General features: G+C 40.5%; 1 protein-coding gene across 1 annotated transcript; it reads right to left on the bottom strand.

Moving 5' to 3' along the window:
* Positions 1-4,118: 4,118 nt before the first annotated feature.
* Positions 4,119-17,342, bottom strand: LOC310817415 (zinc finger protein 518A). The gene is made up of 3 exons (XM_083687991.1): positions 17,229-17,342; positions 14,262-14,346; positions 4,119-11,625 (listed from the first exon to the last, which is right to left on the bottom strand). Exon 3 carries the CDS (start codon positions 11,605-11,607, stop codon positions 7,165-7,167), a length of 4,443 nt encoding a protein of 1,480 aa, XP_083544117.1. The 5' UTR covers positions 11,608-11,625; positions 14,262-14,346; positions 17,229-17,342; the 3' UTR covers positions 4,119-7,164.
* Positions 17,343-18,972: the final 1,630 nt, after the last annotated feature.

Genomic DNA, 18,972 nt, shown 5'->3' on the forward strand with positions numbered 1-18,972 from the left:
AACAGGCCTTGCCAGTCAACCAAAAAACAGGAACAAGCATAACATAAAGATATCAAATTCTAAGCATAACATAAAGATATCAAATTCTATCACTCGCCTGACCCTAACCCTGATGTTTGATTTGCTACACAGGTGGCAACATGCATTATAAGACTTGCTATAAGCAATCATGGTAGCTCATGGTTCCTTATCAAAAAACAATATCAATGCATAATGCATTTGCAATGTATTATAAAACACATGGCTCATGAAACATGTTTTTATCTCTATCATAATGACCCAATCTTGGATGCCATGAATTTGCAGGTGAACTGTGCTGTTTTCATCAGGTACTCTTGCTCCTTTCTGTCTGCCCTTCCTCTTCTTTTCTTGTCTTCGGATGTTAACGCTTCATTTCTCATTGGATAAGAGTCCCCCCTCCCCCCCTTTCTTCCCCCCACCCTAGGGCCACTCGACGGCCTAAACCACTTCTGGAGCAGGAAGTCAGAAGCAAGCATTGCGCAGACAATCCTGAACCTGACCTAGTTAGAATCCTGCAGCCTCCAAGCGTGCAGACCTGCCTCTCTGAACTGTGACCACTGCCTGTACGCACCGCCCCACATGCCTTGTCATGCAACGCCACAGCACTGATTGACACTGGGTACAATCAATCCACTTACCCATCAATCAATCTGTCAGCCAATCAATCAATCAATACACTAGCAAATAATTAATCTATTTAATTTTCCTCCTCGTCGTATTGACTGTGTTCTGGGGGGAGTGAATGACTGAACTGAACCTAAAGTGTTAGATGAGTTGGCGATCTTTTACGAATTATTCAAGAGGTTAAATACCTCTTATGTAGTTGGGAGCTGTTTTATATCAGATTTGATGCACTGAGTTTATTTTACTGATGTTAATGATCTATATAAATATTATGTGTCCTGCAATGTGCAGCTGTTGAACAAAATATATACAATGCTTTCAATTATTATTTTATTTTTTTATAGATTTAGCTTCATGACCATCAGAATAAATACACTAAGAGGGATAGTCTCCATTGCTGTATTGCAAGTTAATGGCTGCCCTTTTTACCTCCCTGGATTCCCAGCTAAGGCAGCACTGTGCGCCTTGTGGGCATCCACTCCACTGTATCTTTGCAAACAGTATCCTTGGTATTTCAATGGCTGTGATGTTTGATGTAATTGCCTTCTTTTTCTGACACTTGCTATACATTGAAATGGGCTTTGTTAATGTACTGCCACCCATTTAATAATAATCATAATAATAATAATACACTTATTTATAAAGCACATTTTGTGCACATTTTGTGCTTTATAAAAGACTGCAGCTCTAAGTGATTTACATAAAAATCTAAGAAACAATAGTACAATAGAAGAAAAGTGAAAGCCGTCTCTCTCTGTCTTTCTTTTTCATTCAAACACACACACACACACACACACACACACACACACACACACACACACACACACACACACACACACACACACACACACACACACACACACACACAGGTCACAGAGGGCAATAAATGAGAGGATGAATGTGTATCTAAGTCAAATAACAGGTCTGGTCTGTGGTGGAAGTTTGCCATAAACAATAGTACATGCTAGGATGGTACAAATAATGGTAATAGATAATACAAATACAAATTAGAAATATTTGCTAATTTATTAAAAATAAAAAACTGAAATATCACATTTCATAAGTGTTCAGACCCTTTGCTATGACACTCGAAATTGAGATCAGGTGCATCCTGTTTCCATTGATCATCCTTGAGATGTTTTGCAACTTGATTGGAGTCCACCTGTGGTAAATTCAATTGATTGGACATGATTTGGAACAGCACACACCTATATAAGGTCCCACAGTTGACAGTGCATGTCAGAGCAAAAACCAGGCAATGAGGTTGAAGGAATTGTCTGTAGACCTCCGAGACAGGATTGTGTCGAGGTACAGATCTGGGGAAGGGTACAAAAAAATGTCTGCAATATTGAAGGCCTCCATCATTCTTAAATAGAAGTTTGGAACCACCAAGACTCTTCCTAGAGCTGGCCGCCTGGCCAAACTGAGCAATGGGGGGAGAAGGGCCATCGTCAGGGAGGTGACCAAGAACCCAATGGTCACTCTGACAGAGCTCCAGAGTTCCTCTGTGGAGATGCGAGAACATTCCAGAAGGACAACCATCTCTGCAGCACTCCACCAATCAGGCCTTTATGGTAGAGTGGCCAGACAGAAGCCAGTCCTCAGTAAAAAGCACATGACAGCCTGCTTGGAGTTTGCCAAAAGGCACCTAAAGGACTCTCAGACCATGAGAAACAAGATTCTCTGGTCTGATGAAACCAAGATTGAATTCTTTGGCCTGAATGCCAAGCGTCATGTCTGGAGGAAACCAGGCACCGCTCATCACCTGGCCACCCTTCGGTGAAGCATGGTGATGGCAGCATCATGCTGTGGGGATGTTTTCCAGCGGCAAGGACTGGGAGATTAGTCAGGATCGAGGGAAAGATGAACAGAGCAAAGTACAGAGAAAACCTGCTCCAGAGTGTTCAGGACCTCAGACTGGGGCGAAGGTTCACCTTCCAACAGGACAACGCTCCTAAACACACAGCCAAGACAATGCAGGAGTGGTTTCGGGACAAGTCTCTGAATGTCCTTGAATGGCCCAGCCAGAGCCCAGACTTGAACCCGATCAAACATCTCTGGAGAGACCTGAAAATAGCTGTGCACCGACGCTCCCCATCCAACCTGACAGAGCTTGAGAGGATCTGCAGAGAAGAATGGGAGAAACTCCCCAAATACAGGTGTGCCAAGCTTGTCGCGTCATACCCTAGAAGACTCGCTGCCAAAGGTGATTCAACAAAGTACGAAGTAAAGGGTCTGAATACTTATGTAAATGTGATATTGCAGTTTTTTTATTTTGAATAAATTAGCAAACATTTCCAAAAACCTGTTTTGGCTTTGTCATTATGGGGTATTGTGTGTAGATTGATGAGGGTAAAAAATTAATTGAATCCATTTTTGAATAAGGCTGTAACATAACAAAATGTGGAAAAAGTGAAGGGGTCTGAATGCACTGTATATTGATAGCTAATTTCAAACCCAATTCCCCCTCTGGAGATCAATCAAGTATATTCAATTCAGTTCAATAAACGTGCTTACATAGTTGCTGGTTTCACCCTTTGTGTAATTTTTTTTTTTATCAATACCCTGGCCTGTAACAGTTCATGAATTGAAATAATTGTACATGTATCTGAACAATGTGAATGTATGATTTCCTACTAATCCCCAAGTAACAATATTGTGTCATATCATGGCATCATTTTTACTCATCGATACTGCCACACATTTTGATATACAAAGGAGGAGAGCTTTCAAGGAGAAGAACTCGCAAACATCTCAATTCAATCATATACTGCCCCCATGTGGCCATGCAGAAACATATTTTATTGTAACAGCCACATTCAGACCTAGAAAATAATTTGACATGAAGCTGTCGTAGCCTACAGTAAAGTAAGTAGGTAGAGGTAACCCCTAGCCACTGACACAGGGTGAATATTTCTTCATTCCCTTGTTAAAATTACAACTACATAATTTAATTCTAGATCTGCAGTTATGGGCAACTTCTACCCCAAGCACATGTGCAGTATTTACAACAATGTATACCTCTTTATTGTTGGTGGCTAGTTTCATATAATATCTAACTAGTAAGGATGATAATGATCCAAATAGCATTCAATTCTCAAAAATAATCAAACAGTGACATTTAGTGAATGTACTCAAATTGTTATGAATACTCTAACAGCCTGTGGCTGTCTTGTTTTGATCAAAGTCACCGATGAAATAGCTGACAATAAGCATGCATAAGTAATTGTGTGGGGGGATAATCCTTCAATAAATAAAAGAATGTATTAATGTTTATGATACTGAAGACAATTGTGTTACGCATAACACAATTTCTTCTGTTTTGTATAAATATAAGTGCACAATTATCTTTGCTCATTGCAACGATTTGATCGGTTTTCATCGACTAAAACGTCAATGATAAAGACTAAACAAACAATATCAAACAAACACAGGACAAACGACAAAGGTGACATGATATTAGTTCATTTCCAAAGTATTTACATTTATTTGAGAAGAGGACCACAAGGAGGTGAATACAGTACAATATAGTGTCGACCTGGAGCAGGACATTTGAGGCACTTAGCATACAAAAATAAACGGTATTTTCACAGGTAAGGATAGACCCCAGCCACCTGTGATGACAGGAGGAATGTTAGACAGAACACGACAATAAATGAAATCAGGTTCATTTGACTTAATCAGAAAGAATAATTCAATAAAAACTAGGAGAAGAAGGATTATTTGGTTGTTGAGTGCAGCAGGTTGTAGAGAGAGAAGAGTGTTGATTCTAGAGGGGCATAACCAGTAACACGCATTCAGGAGATATCAGTGAGGAAGGATGGGGAGTTCTCCTCCAGAACATCTTGAGAGGGTTCATATTTTGAGTCAATGACACTGATTGTCAACCAGTGACTGAACAGGGACAGCACCATCTGTTATCATTGAATATAATATTTACAATCCCAGCAGAATTATGATCCATCAGTGTACTAGGTTGGTAAACATCTCCAGTAACACATTCTATGAACCACCTGTGGATAATGCAAGCTGAATGCCTTCCATTTCCCCATAGTGCAATAGAAAACATTTTACAAGCAACCATATAGGGTGGCTCTTCCAAACAGCCTTTGTAAATGGATTAACACCTCTGACGCATTCATAATGCATTAAACACAGGTAGACTTTCTATAAGCATCCATGACAGCTGCTCCCATTACACACAGTCGGTTCCAAAATGCTACCACCAGACCACTACTATTATTACAAAACAGATGTTTTGAACATTTGGTTGAACATTACATGTGTTCAATGTTGTTAGACATACAAGCTTGAATGAAATGTGTACAGAGACAAACCTGTAAGCGGGAGTTTATGCACAAATGCACAAAGTTCAGAAAGGGAATTATTTTATGCAGGTTGTTTTATCTACCGGTAGTGTTGAACTTCCCCAACTTTTAAGAAAGCTTTTGAAGTCCTGCAGGATAGTGGGCTTGCAGGATGAGTAATAATGTCACCCCCACAGTGGATGTGCAATTTGTTCCTATGAAAACATGTTCACTGACCACCATACTACTTAACTCTGAGGTGTAAAAGGACTGAGACATCCTGAGCGAAGTCAGCATACAGTAATATGTCTTAAAAGGAACTTGAACAAAACACCCACTGGAGATAGACAAACAGGATACAATGTAACGGTATTTCCCCCCCCCCCCCCCCCGCAAATAGTCCCTCAAGATATAAAAACGGCTCATCTCAAATGATCATGGGATGATACAACCCCATGCTTTCACTTTCATGGCATATTGAGTGACTTTTGACCAACACAGTGATCTGCACACAAAGAAATAATCATCAGGAAGAGAAATGGAGGAGGCTTTGCCAGTTAAAGAAAAGACAAAAAAGTTAGTGTTTTTACGGCTATTTGAGGTCTGTTGTTTTCTGAACATCCACAGCTGATCGTAAATAAGGCCCGGATAAAATCTGGACTTGAAATGTCTCCGGGAGTTCGATTCCCCAGCACCAAGAAGACGTCATAACACATGGTTTGAGAGAGTGCGTTGACGCATGAGTTGCAAATCCGTAACATTTAATGGGCTGTATGAAGTTCTCTTTTAAATATGTCCATGGAAAGATGGGAATCATCTATGCAAATTTAAAGTAACAGTGCAAAAACCTGTGACTAATGGTACAATGGCAGGCTTGTAGAACCTATTTTTAAATAATTGGCATGTCATGTCTATTTAGAATGTTGTTTTGGAAGTCATTCCGTGCACGGAAGGAAAACTGTCGGGACTGTGGAGGTGCATGCAGTGTCAATAAGCTTTGAATTCAGTGACAGATCAGATGGTCAAGAATTTCTCCAGGCCCTAATGAAAAAGTATCACCTATGCTTGCATTAATCTGTTAAACTTGCATACTGATTAGACAAGAAACACAACCATTTTGAGAAGGGGTTAAGAGAGCTAAATTCAACAAAACAATGGGATGCTTAATTGAAACGAATAATGCTAATATCAGTCACTGTACATTGATGGAGACAGGGACACGATAACACTTAACAATAAGTGGCTCTTGTGCATGTGTAATAACACTAATCCCTAATCCACTTACATTATAAAAAGAAAAAAGTCCATTGCTATGCAGTTACAAAGCAATTGCCACATTACAATATAACATGTTTATACACAGCCTTACTACACAGGCATAAGAGCAACTTGTAAAACATGTAAAATGTGACCAGAGACATTATAGGGTCATGGTTCAGGACAAGGAACTAAGATATCAATATGCCCCCTGGAAATAAAAATAGGTAAGAAAGATTCACTGTGACAAACCAGGATGAATGTTGGGAATAACTGTTTCTTTTTTACAGGAACGTAATTGCTGTTTATATACAGTGTAGCAAAGAACCATTTGTACACCCGTAAACACATTTCTTAACCATACATTTTGAACACTTTAAAATGAAACTAAGATTTAATGGAACATGAATAACCAAGGTTTACAAATGACATTCCCTGACCTCCCTGAAAAAAAAAAAAACACGCAACCATCACCCCCAAACCTTTCTCTAAAACGTATTAAAATCTGATAAATGACGAAGAATAACTTATATTACAAACCAGATCAGCTGATCAGAGAACATGAAATCACCTGAGTAATTTGGTAAATTTCTGTGTACAAAAACATCACTCGTCGACTATGTCCTCCCTCCTTTAAACCAGTGCTCTCTCAATCTTCTTCATTACAGTGTGCCCAGTTTTCACAGTTCAATTCAATCTGTACTTACATTTGAGTTTCGGTCATACTTATATATGGGATTAGAATATGTACATACAGAAGAGTTACAACTTGTACCACACGCCAACCTTAAAAAATGTGATTTATTCATAGCAATTTATGTGGATTTATGGGAATAGAAACAACTTCAAGAATAAAGTATAATAGTTTGTCATTAAAAAAAATATACATTAGCTTCTGCATCTGTTCCACTCTATAGGACGGTATTGGGGCCCTTCCAGGGGCTTTGTGACAGCTTTAAAACAGCTTATTCCAGTCTCTGGTTGCCTCCATGAGATGCCGCTGACCATGCCCTATCCAGTCCTCTTGGTTGTTGAAGAGTCGACCACAAAACCAGCAGTCAAACATAGCCGGTCGCTCTACACCACTAGATAAAGATTTCACCACCTCATATTTTTTCCTGCTCGTTTTTCTTAACTTAAGTTTTAAAATGAATCTTTCTCGGACATTGCTCTCTGACGGCCAAAGTCTCAGACCACTGCTGTGTAACGATGGACATTTCTCAGGGGGGCTTTTCCCAGGGAATCCAGTCTGGCTAAGTTCACAGAGGGCTTGGACCGTTTTTGGGGACAGTGCCACCTTGGTAACAGCACCTTTGTACCTTCTGACTGACCTCATGATATTGGCTACTTCAGGAATGTCGGCATCGGGATGGTTGAGCACCACAACCGGCTGATTTCGGCGTGGGCACTTGATCTCCTGTAGTGAACTGAACGGGGATAGTCTCATTGTCCTCTCGACATCTTTGGGTACAGGCTCCCATAGTGAGGGACCCTCTTTCTCCGTCAACACCTTGCTTGAGAGCCTCTTAGATTTAGGTGGGGGTTCTGGAATCTCATCAAACAATGCTTTCCTGCGCCTCTTCCTTTGGCTTGGTGGCCGACTTGGCCTTGGGGCTAGGGAGGATTTCTTCAGCACCTCTGTGCCCTCTTGCTCTCTGACCCTGACAGATTGGGGGGACAACAGATTGGACAGCCTTGATGCTGTGACAGGTTTATGGGCAGCATTTTGGATGGGGATACATTTTTTCATTCCAGTCGCGACATTAGATGGGTTTGATGACATCAGAAAACAAGGTGTCTGCATGGAACTAGTGGCTAAGTAAATAGGCTTATTGGCTGAGGAGTGAGCACCACCAGTAAGAAACCCACTACCATTAGCAGTTCTGACTATCTTGTACACAACTTTATTTCCCCTACTTTCATTGGGTTGGCCTTTCTGATTCACAGCCTTGCCTTCCTGACTATTTAAAAGTATCCCTGACTTAGCTGGAGAGATATACCTAACGAGGAAAGCTTGTCGTCCAGTATGCAAAGCAGTGGATTTATCCGCTGAGTTCACAGGCATTGCCAGAACTGGACGAGAAGTGAGTGGAGACTGAGAGCTTGAGCTCGCCAGCTTGCAGCCAGCACTGCGGGGGGCCTGGGTAGTGACTGGCCTCTGGACTAAGTAACAAGTTGGCTGAGACATTGCCGGCTTATCTCCTGGAGTGCCATGTGTTGCACCTGACAAGAGCAGAGGTCCTTTAAGACCGTGGCTGTTGACTAAGTAGTGGCTTGCACTGGTGCTAGCTCCTGGCTGGACAGCCGATAACAGTGATGCACCTTTTTCACCAGCAGCAGCAGCTGCAGACTTGGTCGACACACTGATCCTTCCACTATTTAGGGTGAGAGCCAACCCAGTGGGGTTACCTGGTCTATCGATTCCTGGCTTAACATAGGACACATTAATTTGAGGAGCAGAGGACTTGGCTATCAGCTTGAACCCTGGATTGCCTGTCAGCTGCACTGGCACAGCATACCGGTTCTCAGCAGTCTGTAGGAACATCTGCTGCTTCCCCTCTGATGTTTTGAGTATCCTTAAGGTGGTCTTAGAAGGTATCACAGGGTCCAGGCTGGAAGCAGTACACCCTATTCTCTCTTTCTCAAGCTGGTGGCTGATGATAGCATCTGAATGTTCCTCCAGTATGCGGCCCAGGGCACTTGAACTACTTTTGCTCCCTGCTGGTCTATCAGAAACAGGAACACTCTCCTCCTCTATTTTGATTATAGGGTGGTCTTGGTGTATAGACCCATGATTCTCCCTTTCAGTTGGCACTGAGGTGGGCTGATCATGTACGATAGCTTTACACTCATCCATCTTAGTGTCACTGTCAGACATTCTTTCCATTGCAGCGGTGTCACCCCTATAAGGGCACAGATCAGCCTCTTCTGTGGTTCCTGCTTCACCACTCCCTGACCCCTCCTCAGTACAGTGGCCTGACGGAGGTTGGGGTGACTCAGCCAATGTCAAACTCCATTCAGGTGACTCTTTCATCCAAACGCTTTCACCCTCTGTTGAAATCTCTAAGGGATGTTCAAATTGTTGGGTTGAGTTGGTGGAAATGCTGGATGTTTCCTTGGAGTAATTGTGAAAGCTGAACACCTCTTGGTTGGGAGAATTCTGAGTGAGGTTTTCCGTGTTGGTATTAATTTCATTGGAGCCTGGGGGTAACTCCAGTTGGGGATTCAGATCAGTGAATACCATTTCTGCTTGACTCTCGGGCGCCTTACAGGAATGGTTCATATCTGTAGGAGAATTAGGAACATCCATCTCCTTCATAATTGAATTATTCTTTTCTGCAGTATCATCAGCAGGCGGTGTGTCACCTGCCATGGCGTTGGTGGGAGAGTTTTCTTTATGTTTGTCATTTGAGGGTACCATCTCTTCAGGAAGAGGGGAATCTTCAGTGACGGAGTCAACATTCTTACCAAATATGGTTGTACCCGGGTCATTAACTCCACATGTGTTAATGTCTTCAGAAAATGCTGGAGATATTACATTAGCCATAGAATCACAAGGAGTAGTCTCATTCGGGTTTGAGTCGGCAGATATTGTGTCTCTCAGACCTATGTCAGGGGACTGAGAATTACTGCTATTAAGGTGACCGCTCTCTATTGAAGAGTGACTGGACTCTTTGGTGATGGAAGAAACTGTGTCTGCACCTCTGGAAGCTGTCAAGGATGATATATTTTCAGTGTTGAATGTGTGTTTCTCATTATTCAGCTCCTTTGTGTGTTTTGCTCTCTCTATTACTTCCTGCTCCTCCAGTATGGGAAATGACTCCCCTATGCTACTCTCCTCTTCCTCCATCTTCACCTGTGCTATGACTGCAACATCTTGATCGGTCCCTGAGGTGCTTGTCTGCACAGATTCCAGACTGTGAAGAGAGCCACTCCTCTGAAATAGAGTCAAGTAAGGGGAGTTTGGACTGTTAGTAATTGAGTTTTCCCCATTTTCAGCAGAGTCTGTGTGTTTACTTTCATTGGAGGTAGCGTCTGATGTTGAGCAGCCAATCTCTTGCTCTGTAAATGACATTTCATTTTCTGGGGAGGACTCTGGCTTTGTTGTTGGTATGACTTTGAGAACTAAATGCTTCTTGCCATCAACCATCTTGAAACCCATTACTTTTGTAGTACAGTTAGGAGGGATAGAGATTTTATTTTTCACCATAAGAACTGTTAATCCATTTGTGTTGTTGAGGCTTACGGCATCAGCTCCAGGACTGTTGTCACTTTCCTGGGACTTGGATGGTGGTATAGATGGTGTTGACTGGGAAGCAGATTGTTGCTCAGTCTTTTGGGGGCTTTTGATCCACTTCTTACTCTCCTTTTTCACAGCTACAGCCCTTTCAAGAAATTGTTGGGTTTCTTCCAAAGTCTTCTCTGGATTAAGCAACCTACCATTTTGGTCAAGCAAACCAACTCCAGGAAGTGAGTTCAGTTTTGACATCCACTGGGTCTCCCTTGATGCACCACCAGCTGTGGGGTTTTTCTTCAGAAGGAGTTTTAATCCCGGAGAGGAGTTTGCCAGGCTGTTGTTGCTGTCCTCCATCGCTCTCCATACATTTTTCCTGTCTACCTCTTCACCGTGGACAGTGGTCATGTGTTTAGTGAGGTACTCCCTCCGTGCCGCTCCGTATCCACAGACCTGGCAGGTAAAGGGGAAGGTGCCAGAGTGGATCCTGAGGTGCCTCTGGAATTCAGCCCTGCTAGAGCTCATATGTTGGCATTTCACACATTTGAGCTTGCTCTCGTTATGATGGTGGATGTGCTGGACAAATGTACCCGCGTCCATTGTGGAAAACTCACATTTTTCGCAGTGAAAGTGGCCATTTAGGCTGTGGCACATGATAAAGTGCCTGGTGAGCAGGAGGAGAGAGTACTGGACATTGTCATTACAGATCTCGCATGTGACCAGAGTGTTCCTGTGGCCGATTCGATGACGCTGGAGCACTGGGAACTCATTTGTGACAAAGCCGCATAGGTCACATGGATACGTTGGCAAGCTCCCCTTGTGTGCCCCCTGAAAATGTTTGAGGAGGTCATTGGGGCTGTAGGTGGCATCACCCTTACACTCTGAACACCCAAAGCTAAGTATTTTCCCAGAGAACACTGCTCCCTGCTGGATTTTACATGGTGACTTCTTGGAAGCTTTTCTGGACATCTTCTGACTTGATGACTCTTCAACAGATGTGTCATCATCACACTGGTCACCACATGGCAATCCAGGACACTGATCTGCTACCTCTTTATAATGCTGGTACATGAGGTCCTTTACAGGTTCTTTATCATCCTCGGCCTCTATGATATCATCATGGCTTTCAGCAGGATCATCGGATGTTGTGAGGTCTTCCTCCATGGTTCAATGTACAGGTTTCTATGAACATAACAGAGAAAGTCAAAGATGCAACTTGCAACTGAAAATGTTAACCTGCAAATGTCAACAGGAAATCCTAGCTCTTTTCATAAATGTTATCTCTGTAATCCATGTACCAACATTTCATGTGTAAGTCTACTGCATTCAATCTTCAAAGTAATCTTACATTTCTGAGAATAAAACTGTCACATTTAACATTTAATGGGATAGTTGTTAAATTTACCTCATCAACAGATGCCTAAATAGGAGTTAGCGACCAAAGATTCAGGTTTGTTTACACCTAGTTAGACTCTCAATGGATTGACAATTGAAAGTGATATATCCAAAGTAGCAGCACATTCAGTGTCAAGTTTGGGCTGTGCTACAAACAATGTGACCCCAATATTGTTGCTGTGAGATTTCTGAAAACACATCAATTAAAAAGTTGCAATTACCTATTGTGGTGGTGTGGGGGGAAATATTGATACAGTTGAGTATGCAAATCTTTTTTTTTTTTTTTAATTCTCTATTGATACCCTGACTCCTGGTATCGCTTTTTTTTTATTTTTTTATTAGCCCCCACTTCCCCACCCCTTTGGAGGACAACTTCATTATTTATTTTACAGGTTGTGTTTTTTTAAAAAGAAAAATATGTTCGACACATATTTGAGCATATTTAGTGCACAGTATTACCTACCTATTTATACCTCGTAATATCTTCTTGTGAGATCCCTGTCAATTCCCAGGGTGAAAAATTTGTACATGGTGATATTGTGAGCTGCAGAATTCCTTTGAGAATTGCTGCATTCCATCTAGCTATAATGTCATGGTTACTTAGTGCAATGCCTGTCCACACACTTGATTACAGTTACTTTATGCACATGAAGTGGCACGTGTGCACACTGTGTGGGATGCTATGTAGAATATTAGCTTATTAAAATGGTGAGAAAATGTGCATTGCGGTGGTCAATGTGGGTATGGGGATGTCAATGTGTCAGACGACTTTGTGTTTCCACATTTCTAGCTTGTTCATCAGGATTAAGGACACTACAGGTTATACATCATGAGTTGAGATCAACAATCTTGTCAATCGTGGCTAGTGTTGGAAGATATTATAGAAGGTCTATTTGGCTATTTAAAAATGTGTGATATTTGGACAATGTTTTCTATGGGATGCTAATTTACTTCGGATGATGTGGATGAAGTCTATTACACCGTACACATCATGGCTGAAGATTAGGCGTTCTATAAGTATAATGCAACTTTTATAAATAAATAAAGCAATATAATATAAATAAATACAAACAAAATGACGACGTAGGCTACCCATTAAGGTTACTGCAGTTTATCTATATGTGCTTTCGCCTTGGTTAAAGAAAAGCCGACTTCTATAGTGTGGATTGTTTGATCAGCTGAATAATGTGCTGTGTCTGTTGCTGGCATTGACGGTTACTGGCTGAGGGATGAGGCGCGTCCTTGTGTGTTTCTCATCTTGGTAAGCCAGTGCGCATGGTCGATCGGCAGATCTGCCTGGGGCTGCCTTTGGCTCAAACGTTCTCCTTGCGTTGTTCTAGATGACAGTAAATACTGAGCACAATTTGTGGGCGGACAGACCAAAATGGCGATGATGAATTACGCATTCCGTTGGCAGATTAGCGACATGAGCTACTACTTTTGAAATTAATCATGTGACGTCAGGACAATGTGTCCATTCTTTTACAGTCATTGGTTACTATAAATTATAATTGACTAGGATTATCCCTAAAATGCATTAGTTTATTAGAGTATTTGTATTATGGAATAAGGAGTCTATATGAGTCTTTGTTACTCTTTCATAGTACATTATGAGTACATGTATAATGCATTATGCATACGGCCTTCATAGGAAGTGTTACCAAAATGGTTGTTTGTCATGTGGTATACTTGGCAACCTGAACTTTCCAGGTGAGGGTTGACGCATCAATACTTGGGAGGAAAATCTAACGGTTAACTTACAGTGTTTTCGGAAAGTATTCAGACCCCTTCACTTTTTCCACATTTTGTTGTGTTATAGACTCAATTAAAAAAGGATTAAATTAAAAGAATTTGCCATCAATCCACACACACAATACCCCAGAATGACAAAGCAAAAACAGGTTTTTAGAAATGTCAGTAAATTTATTCAAATTGAAATACAGAAATACTTCATGCACATAGATTTGATTCCTATGCCAATCAGAGACCCTATAAAAACAAAGCCATTAATTCCAAAATTACATGAACTATTATCCTTGCATTAAGATGAACTCAATTAAATTTATTGAGTGATTTGTTGATGACATTTTTGCATTTTATCTAATTTTAAGACATAGCAAAGGGTCTGAATACTTAGATACGTGAGGTATTTCAGTTTTTCAACTTTGATAAATTTACTGAAATTTCAAAAAACATGTTTTCACTTTGTCATTCTGGGGTATTGTGTGTGGATTGATGGCAAATTATTTTAATTCAATCAATTTTAAATTGAGTCTATAAGACAACAAATGTGGAAAAAGTGAATGGGTTTTCTAAAACATTTTACAGTGACTTTCAGAAGGCACTGTAAACAATCAATTGTGGTAAAACAATAGGAATTGACCTTTATCTGGTTTCAACACATTGACAATGTGACTGGGTACCTTTACCCCTTCAGGGGAAGCCTTGTCATCAATCCTGTCTCTTCTCCGTCAGTGTTGGTGATATAAAAAAGTGGGGAGCCAGGACCTGTTAGGAAAATGGCAAAATTATCAACAATGCGTCTGCCATTGTTTGCTCTTGATTATAATGGACAGGTTTTGATGTCTATATGAAATAAACATATCATATTCATACACATAATTATACACCGAGTCTGTGCGAATCTCAATGCATTTTCAGAGTGTTTTGGTTCATGTCTTGTTTGATGGTGAGTGAATTTTGGTAAGTGAGCAGAGAAGATGTCTCGAATTCGGAAGTGTTCAGAAACATCATTCACCATTTGGTAAGACATTACCGAAAACAATCTGAAAATGCATCCAAAGAGTTTATATAGCCTAGTCGCAGGTTTGGTGCCGTTAGGCAATAGATATGGGAACAAATAATAACATTTAGACTACTTATATACATGTTATTTTGTCCAAATACTTCCTCAAATGGGGGAAGTACACACACAAAGTGCTTTAAATTTCTAAATTGTCAAATTGATGTGAAAATAACCTCAAACGACAGCTGATATTCTGTACTTTTGCCTCAGTCATCATTTGATCTAAAACCCAATGGAGTATAGAGCCAAAAATAACATTTTAGGCTAACTGTCCAAACACATATGGAGGTGACTATATATTCTTCAATAATTAATGAGTACATGTACATGTTCAAATCCATTGAAACGCAGTAACTATTGTAGATTGTACCTTTATACAAGATGGATACAAGATGTCTATTGTTTCATAACGTCATCATGGGTTAGTCCCTAACCGCACCCCTAGAGACCTCTTCTCCCCCACTACCCCTCTGTACAAGTTCTCTCCTGTTAATAATAATAATAATAATAAATAGGCTTCTGGCATTACGACTGCCAATGGCCCCTGGTGTGAGCATTGATTACTTTGTCTTATGATGACTGTTGGATAGATGATTCACTTACTTAAACAAATGTATTTGTTATAAGTCGCTTTGGATAAAAGCGTCTGCTAAATGCCATAAATGTAAATGTAAAAATCATGAAGAAATGCCGACAAGATACCTTGCCCATGTATGATCTGCTTTAAAGCCCATACAGATCTATCACAACTATTTGGCACCAGGCATTCACCCTATATTAGCTATGTATTAGGTAAACATAAACATTTTTGTCAATCCAAACGTTTTCCGCAATGGAATACAACCGTTTTGTTAGGCTTGGGAACTGAAGCAGAAGTGAAGCAATAGCGAGACACATTTCCTATTTTTCCATTGTACACTGAAGGGGCTGTTGCTGGTGCCGATAATATTCTCAAAACCAAGCAAAATCACCAAAAAAGTGTCTTTACCCTTCTAGAACATCCCATTCCATGATCAAATGTAAAAAAAATTATCTGAATTGATCCTTTAAGGACTGGCCAGTGATACATAACTGTATGTATGAAAAAGGCCCCCTATTAAAGGCTAATCATACCTATTCAAGGGCCATTTCGTTACTTACTTACAAACTGCAAATTAGTGCCTAATACTTGTGTTCACTAAAGTGTCACCATACAACCGTAAAGTGTCAACTGATAGCCTACACTGGTATCAAAGCACCTGAATAACACTTAATAAAGACCTAATAAAAGGCTAATAATAAATAAAAGACCAAATTATATACACACTTACTGTAAATTAGTACTTGAGTGTTACCCAGTTCATTTACCATGTACTAATACACTATAGACCTATTTGTGTATCGCATGTTATTTTGGAAAAAGGCAGAACTGTCCCAGTGGAGTTGTTTGGTGGCCATATTGGAAAAATGGCCGCCGTGAGATTGACAAAGTCAACAATGGCCACAGATCCTTACAAACCACGCTTATCATGCCACACAAATCCTTACTAACCACGCTTATCATGCCACACAGATCCTTACAAACCACGCTTATCATGCCACACAGATCCTTACTAACCACGCTCATCATGCCACACATACCTTTCTTAAACCTGCTCAACTAACACCAAGATATCCATTAAAAACCAGACCTCCAGCTATGACGGTAATTTTGCATTTGGCTACTGAAAACTCATGCTGAAAACAAACTAAACATAGGCTATAACAATATCAACATCTTTCTGAACAATATCAAAGTCTACACAGTAAATGGAATTACCATAGTCTACAGAATATAGGACAATGATTTGGACACTCAAAGGTCCCTCATAGAGAGACTCCTGACATCTAAGGGGCTCTATAGGAAGTAGATGCAACTGTGCAGATGAGGTGCATTATTCCAATGCATTCACCAAAGACTCAACACAATTTCAACCAGACCAATGCAGCTCATTCTATACCTCCACTGTACATAAAAGGCATTACGCAACATAACGTATCCCCAAACTAGGTTTATTCTTGTCATCACAGGAAACTACTCCAGAAGGTGACACAAAAACAACTGACAATAGCCTATATCTAAAGAGAGGCGAATCATGCACACAAACATCTGGCAATGAATACTTTGCAACCAGATGGGAATTGCTTGATTAAAATAACTATTTAGTTACTTTTTTCCGCTTGATACACAGACTCAACATGCTCCAACTTTGAGAGACGCGGACGTACACAACATCATGTACTTTAAGGAAGCATTGGGGGAACCATCAGCCCTACTTGACGCGTTTACATTATTTGCTCCTGCTTCCCTCTGTCACTTTATCCTTGACACGGACACAAACAAGACTTTACGTTGCGACTCTGTGATGTTATAACTAGTTTGATAACCGGTTATTTGAATACAAAAATAAAGCTTCCCCCCCCCACCCACGTTAGAGAAAATAAAACGGCTCAAATAAAAAAAAGTCACCCGTTGTTTATGTAGACATGATACACCACGACGTATTGGAAACACATGGTGTTACTGGAATAACAGTTGGAAAACGTTTATTACAGATGAATTTACCTTCCTTTTCTCTTCAGCCTTGCAGGTCAGCGACGGCAGCCATGACAGTTCCATCCGGGTACTTCTCTGTTTCTGACTGGCTGAGGTTGGTGAGGCATCTAAAGCGGATGAATATGGATTACCTGCTAGACTCGACTCAAGAGCTGTTCAATGTCATTAAAACATTTTTCACTTGGGCTATCGAGGACGAATAAAGCAGATGAGCATGACAGAAGGATAGCAGAGTGCGCCGCGGTGCTTTATTCTAGTCTCTCAACTTAGAATTGTGTCTGTGCGCTTATAACTATGTTAGCCCCCTTAGTACGTCATTGTCAAGCCTATGTGCATGTGCAGAACTGAACAGCACCATGAGTCATGAGCAATGGCGTACCACGCCATTTCCTTTTTAAAACCCCGACTGCAGAAGCATTCCTATCCTCTGTACACCGTTCATGAGTGTACACATTTGAAAATAAAATAATCTCTCTTTCTCTCTCCCTCTCTCTCTCTCTCTCTCTCTCTGTCTGTCTGTCTGTCTGTCTGTCTCTCTCACAAACACACACACTTTCTCTCTGTCTCTCTCTCTTTCTCTCTCTCTCACACGCACATACACACACAAAAGCAAATGCACTGCTGTGTTTTTCCTTTAATGGAGGATTTCAATTCAGTGTAGATAATTGAGTATGACAAATACACATATAGCCTATTGTTTGATGGTTGATGTGAAAACAATTCTGACTTTCCAACTTGCTAAATGACTTAAATGTAAATGTAAATGTATGTTACATCAAGGTGTGTGTGTGTGTGTGTGTGTGTGTGTGTGTGTGTGTGTGTGTGTGTGTGTGTGTGTGTGTGTGTGTGTGCTATGTATATAGTAAATGAAGTGTGAGTAGTGATTGAAACAGAGGCCATCTATATTCATACATAGATGCATGTATGTATAATGTCAGGTGTGCGTGGGTGTGTGTGGGTGTGTTTGTGTGTGTGTGGGTGGGTGTGTGTGTGTGTGTGTGCGTGTGCGTGTGTGTGTGTGTGTGTGTGTGTCATATCAATGACCTACCAAATATACTGGGCCCAAACATCATATCAGTATCAAATTGCATATAATCTGAGTGCGATGACTAAGGAAATCAGCTAAAAATACATTCTTACATGTCTTCACTCATGGCTATGATCTCATCTGCTCTGCTTTTGACCCACCGATGGTGACATAACGTTCCCTAAACAGTTAAATATGACAGCAAAGTTTGTCCGCAAGACTTGAACATTTGCATATTATTCTTTATCTATATTCAGAGCATATCCACTATCTTTATAAACAACAGTGAACAAATACATTTTCAAATACAATAAAAAAAACAGTCTTTCAAATAGAAGATATGCTAAATTACTTTAGGCCCCTTTGGTATATTTCACTTTTCTTTTTACATATCTTTATGTGTTCAATTGAATGTCTTACATCTTATATTAGTTTCCACTTTAATCCAAATGTTTCAGTCATGTAACTTGTGGCCGGTCACATGATGGGAGATCACAGTCCCTCAGTGCCTGACAGTAATCAGAGATCATGTGACACATTAATTAATAGTGCTTTGTTCTAAAGGTGTGAGAAACATGAAGAGTCCACCATTTGGGGAACACCTCTGATGGCTCACAGTTAGGGCAACAATACAACATGCTTCATAACAGCTGTCATTAACATGTCATTGATTTCAGTTCTGTAATTAATGACACAGAATTGAAATTTAACTACTGTTAATATAAA

Source organism: Argentina silus (genome assembly GCF_951799395.1).
Source record: "Argentina silus genome assembly, chromosome: 16".
Lineage (NCBI taxonomy): Eukaryota > Metazoa > Chordata > Actinopteri > Argentiniformes > Argentinidae > Argentina > Argentina silus.

Bases quoted from the DNA above. Each gene is read 5' to 3' on its own strand.
- LOC310817415 (XM_083687991.1), bottom strand. From the start codon at position 11,607: ATGGAGGAAGACCTCACAACATCCGATGATCCTGCTGAAAGCCATGAT.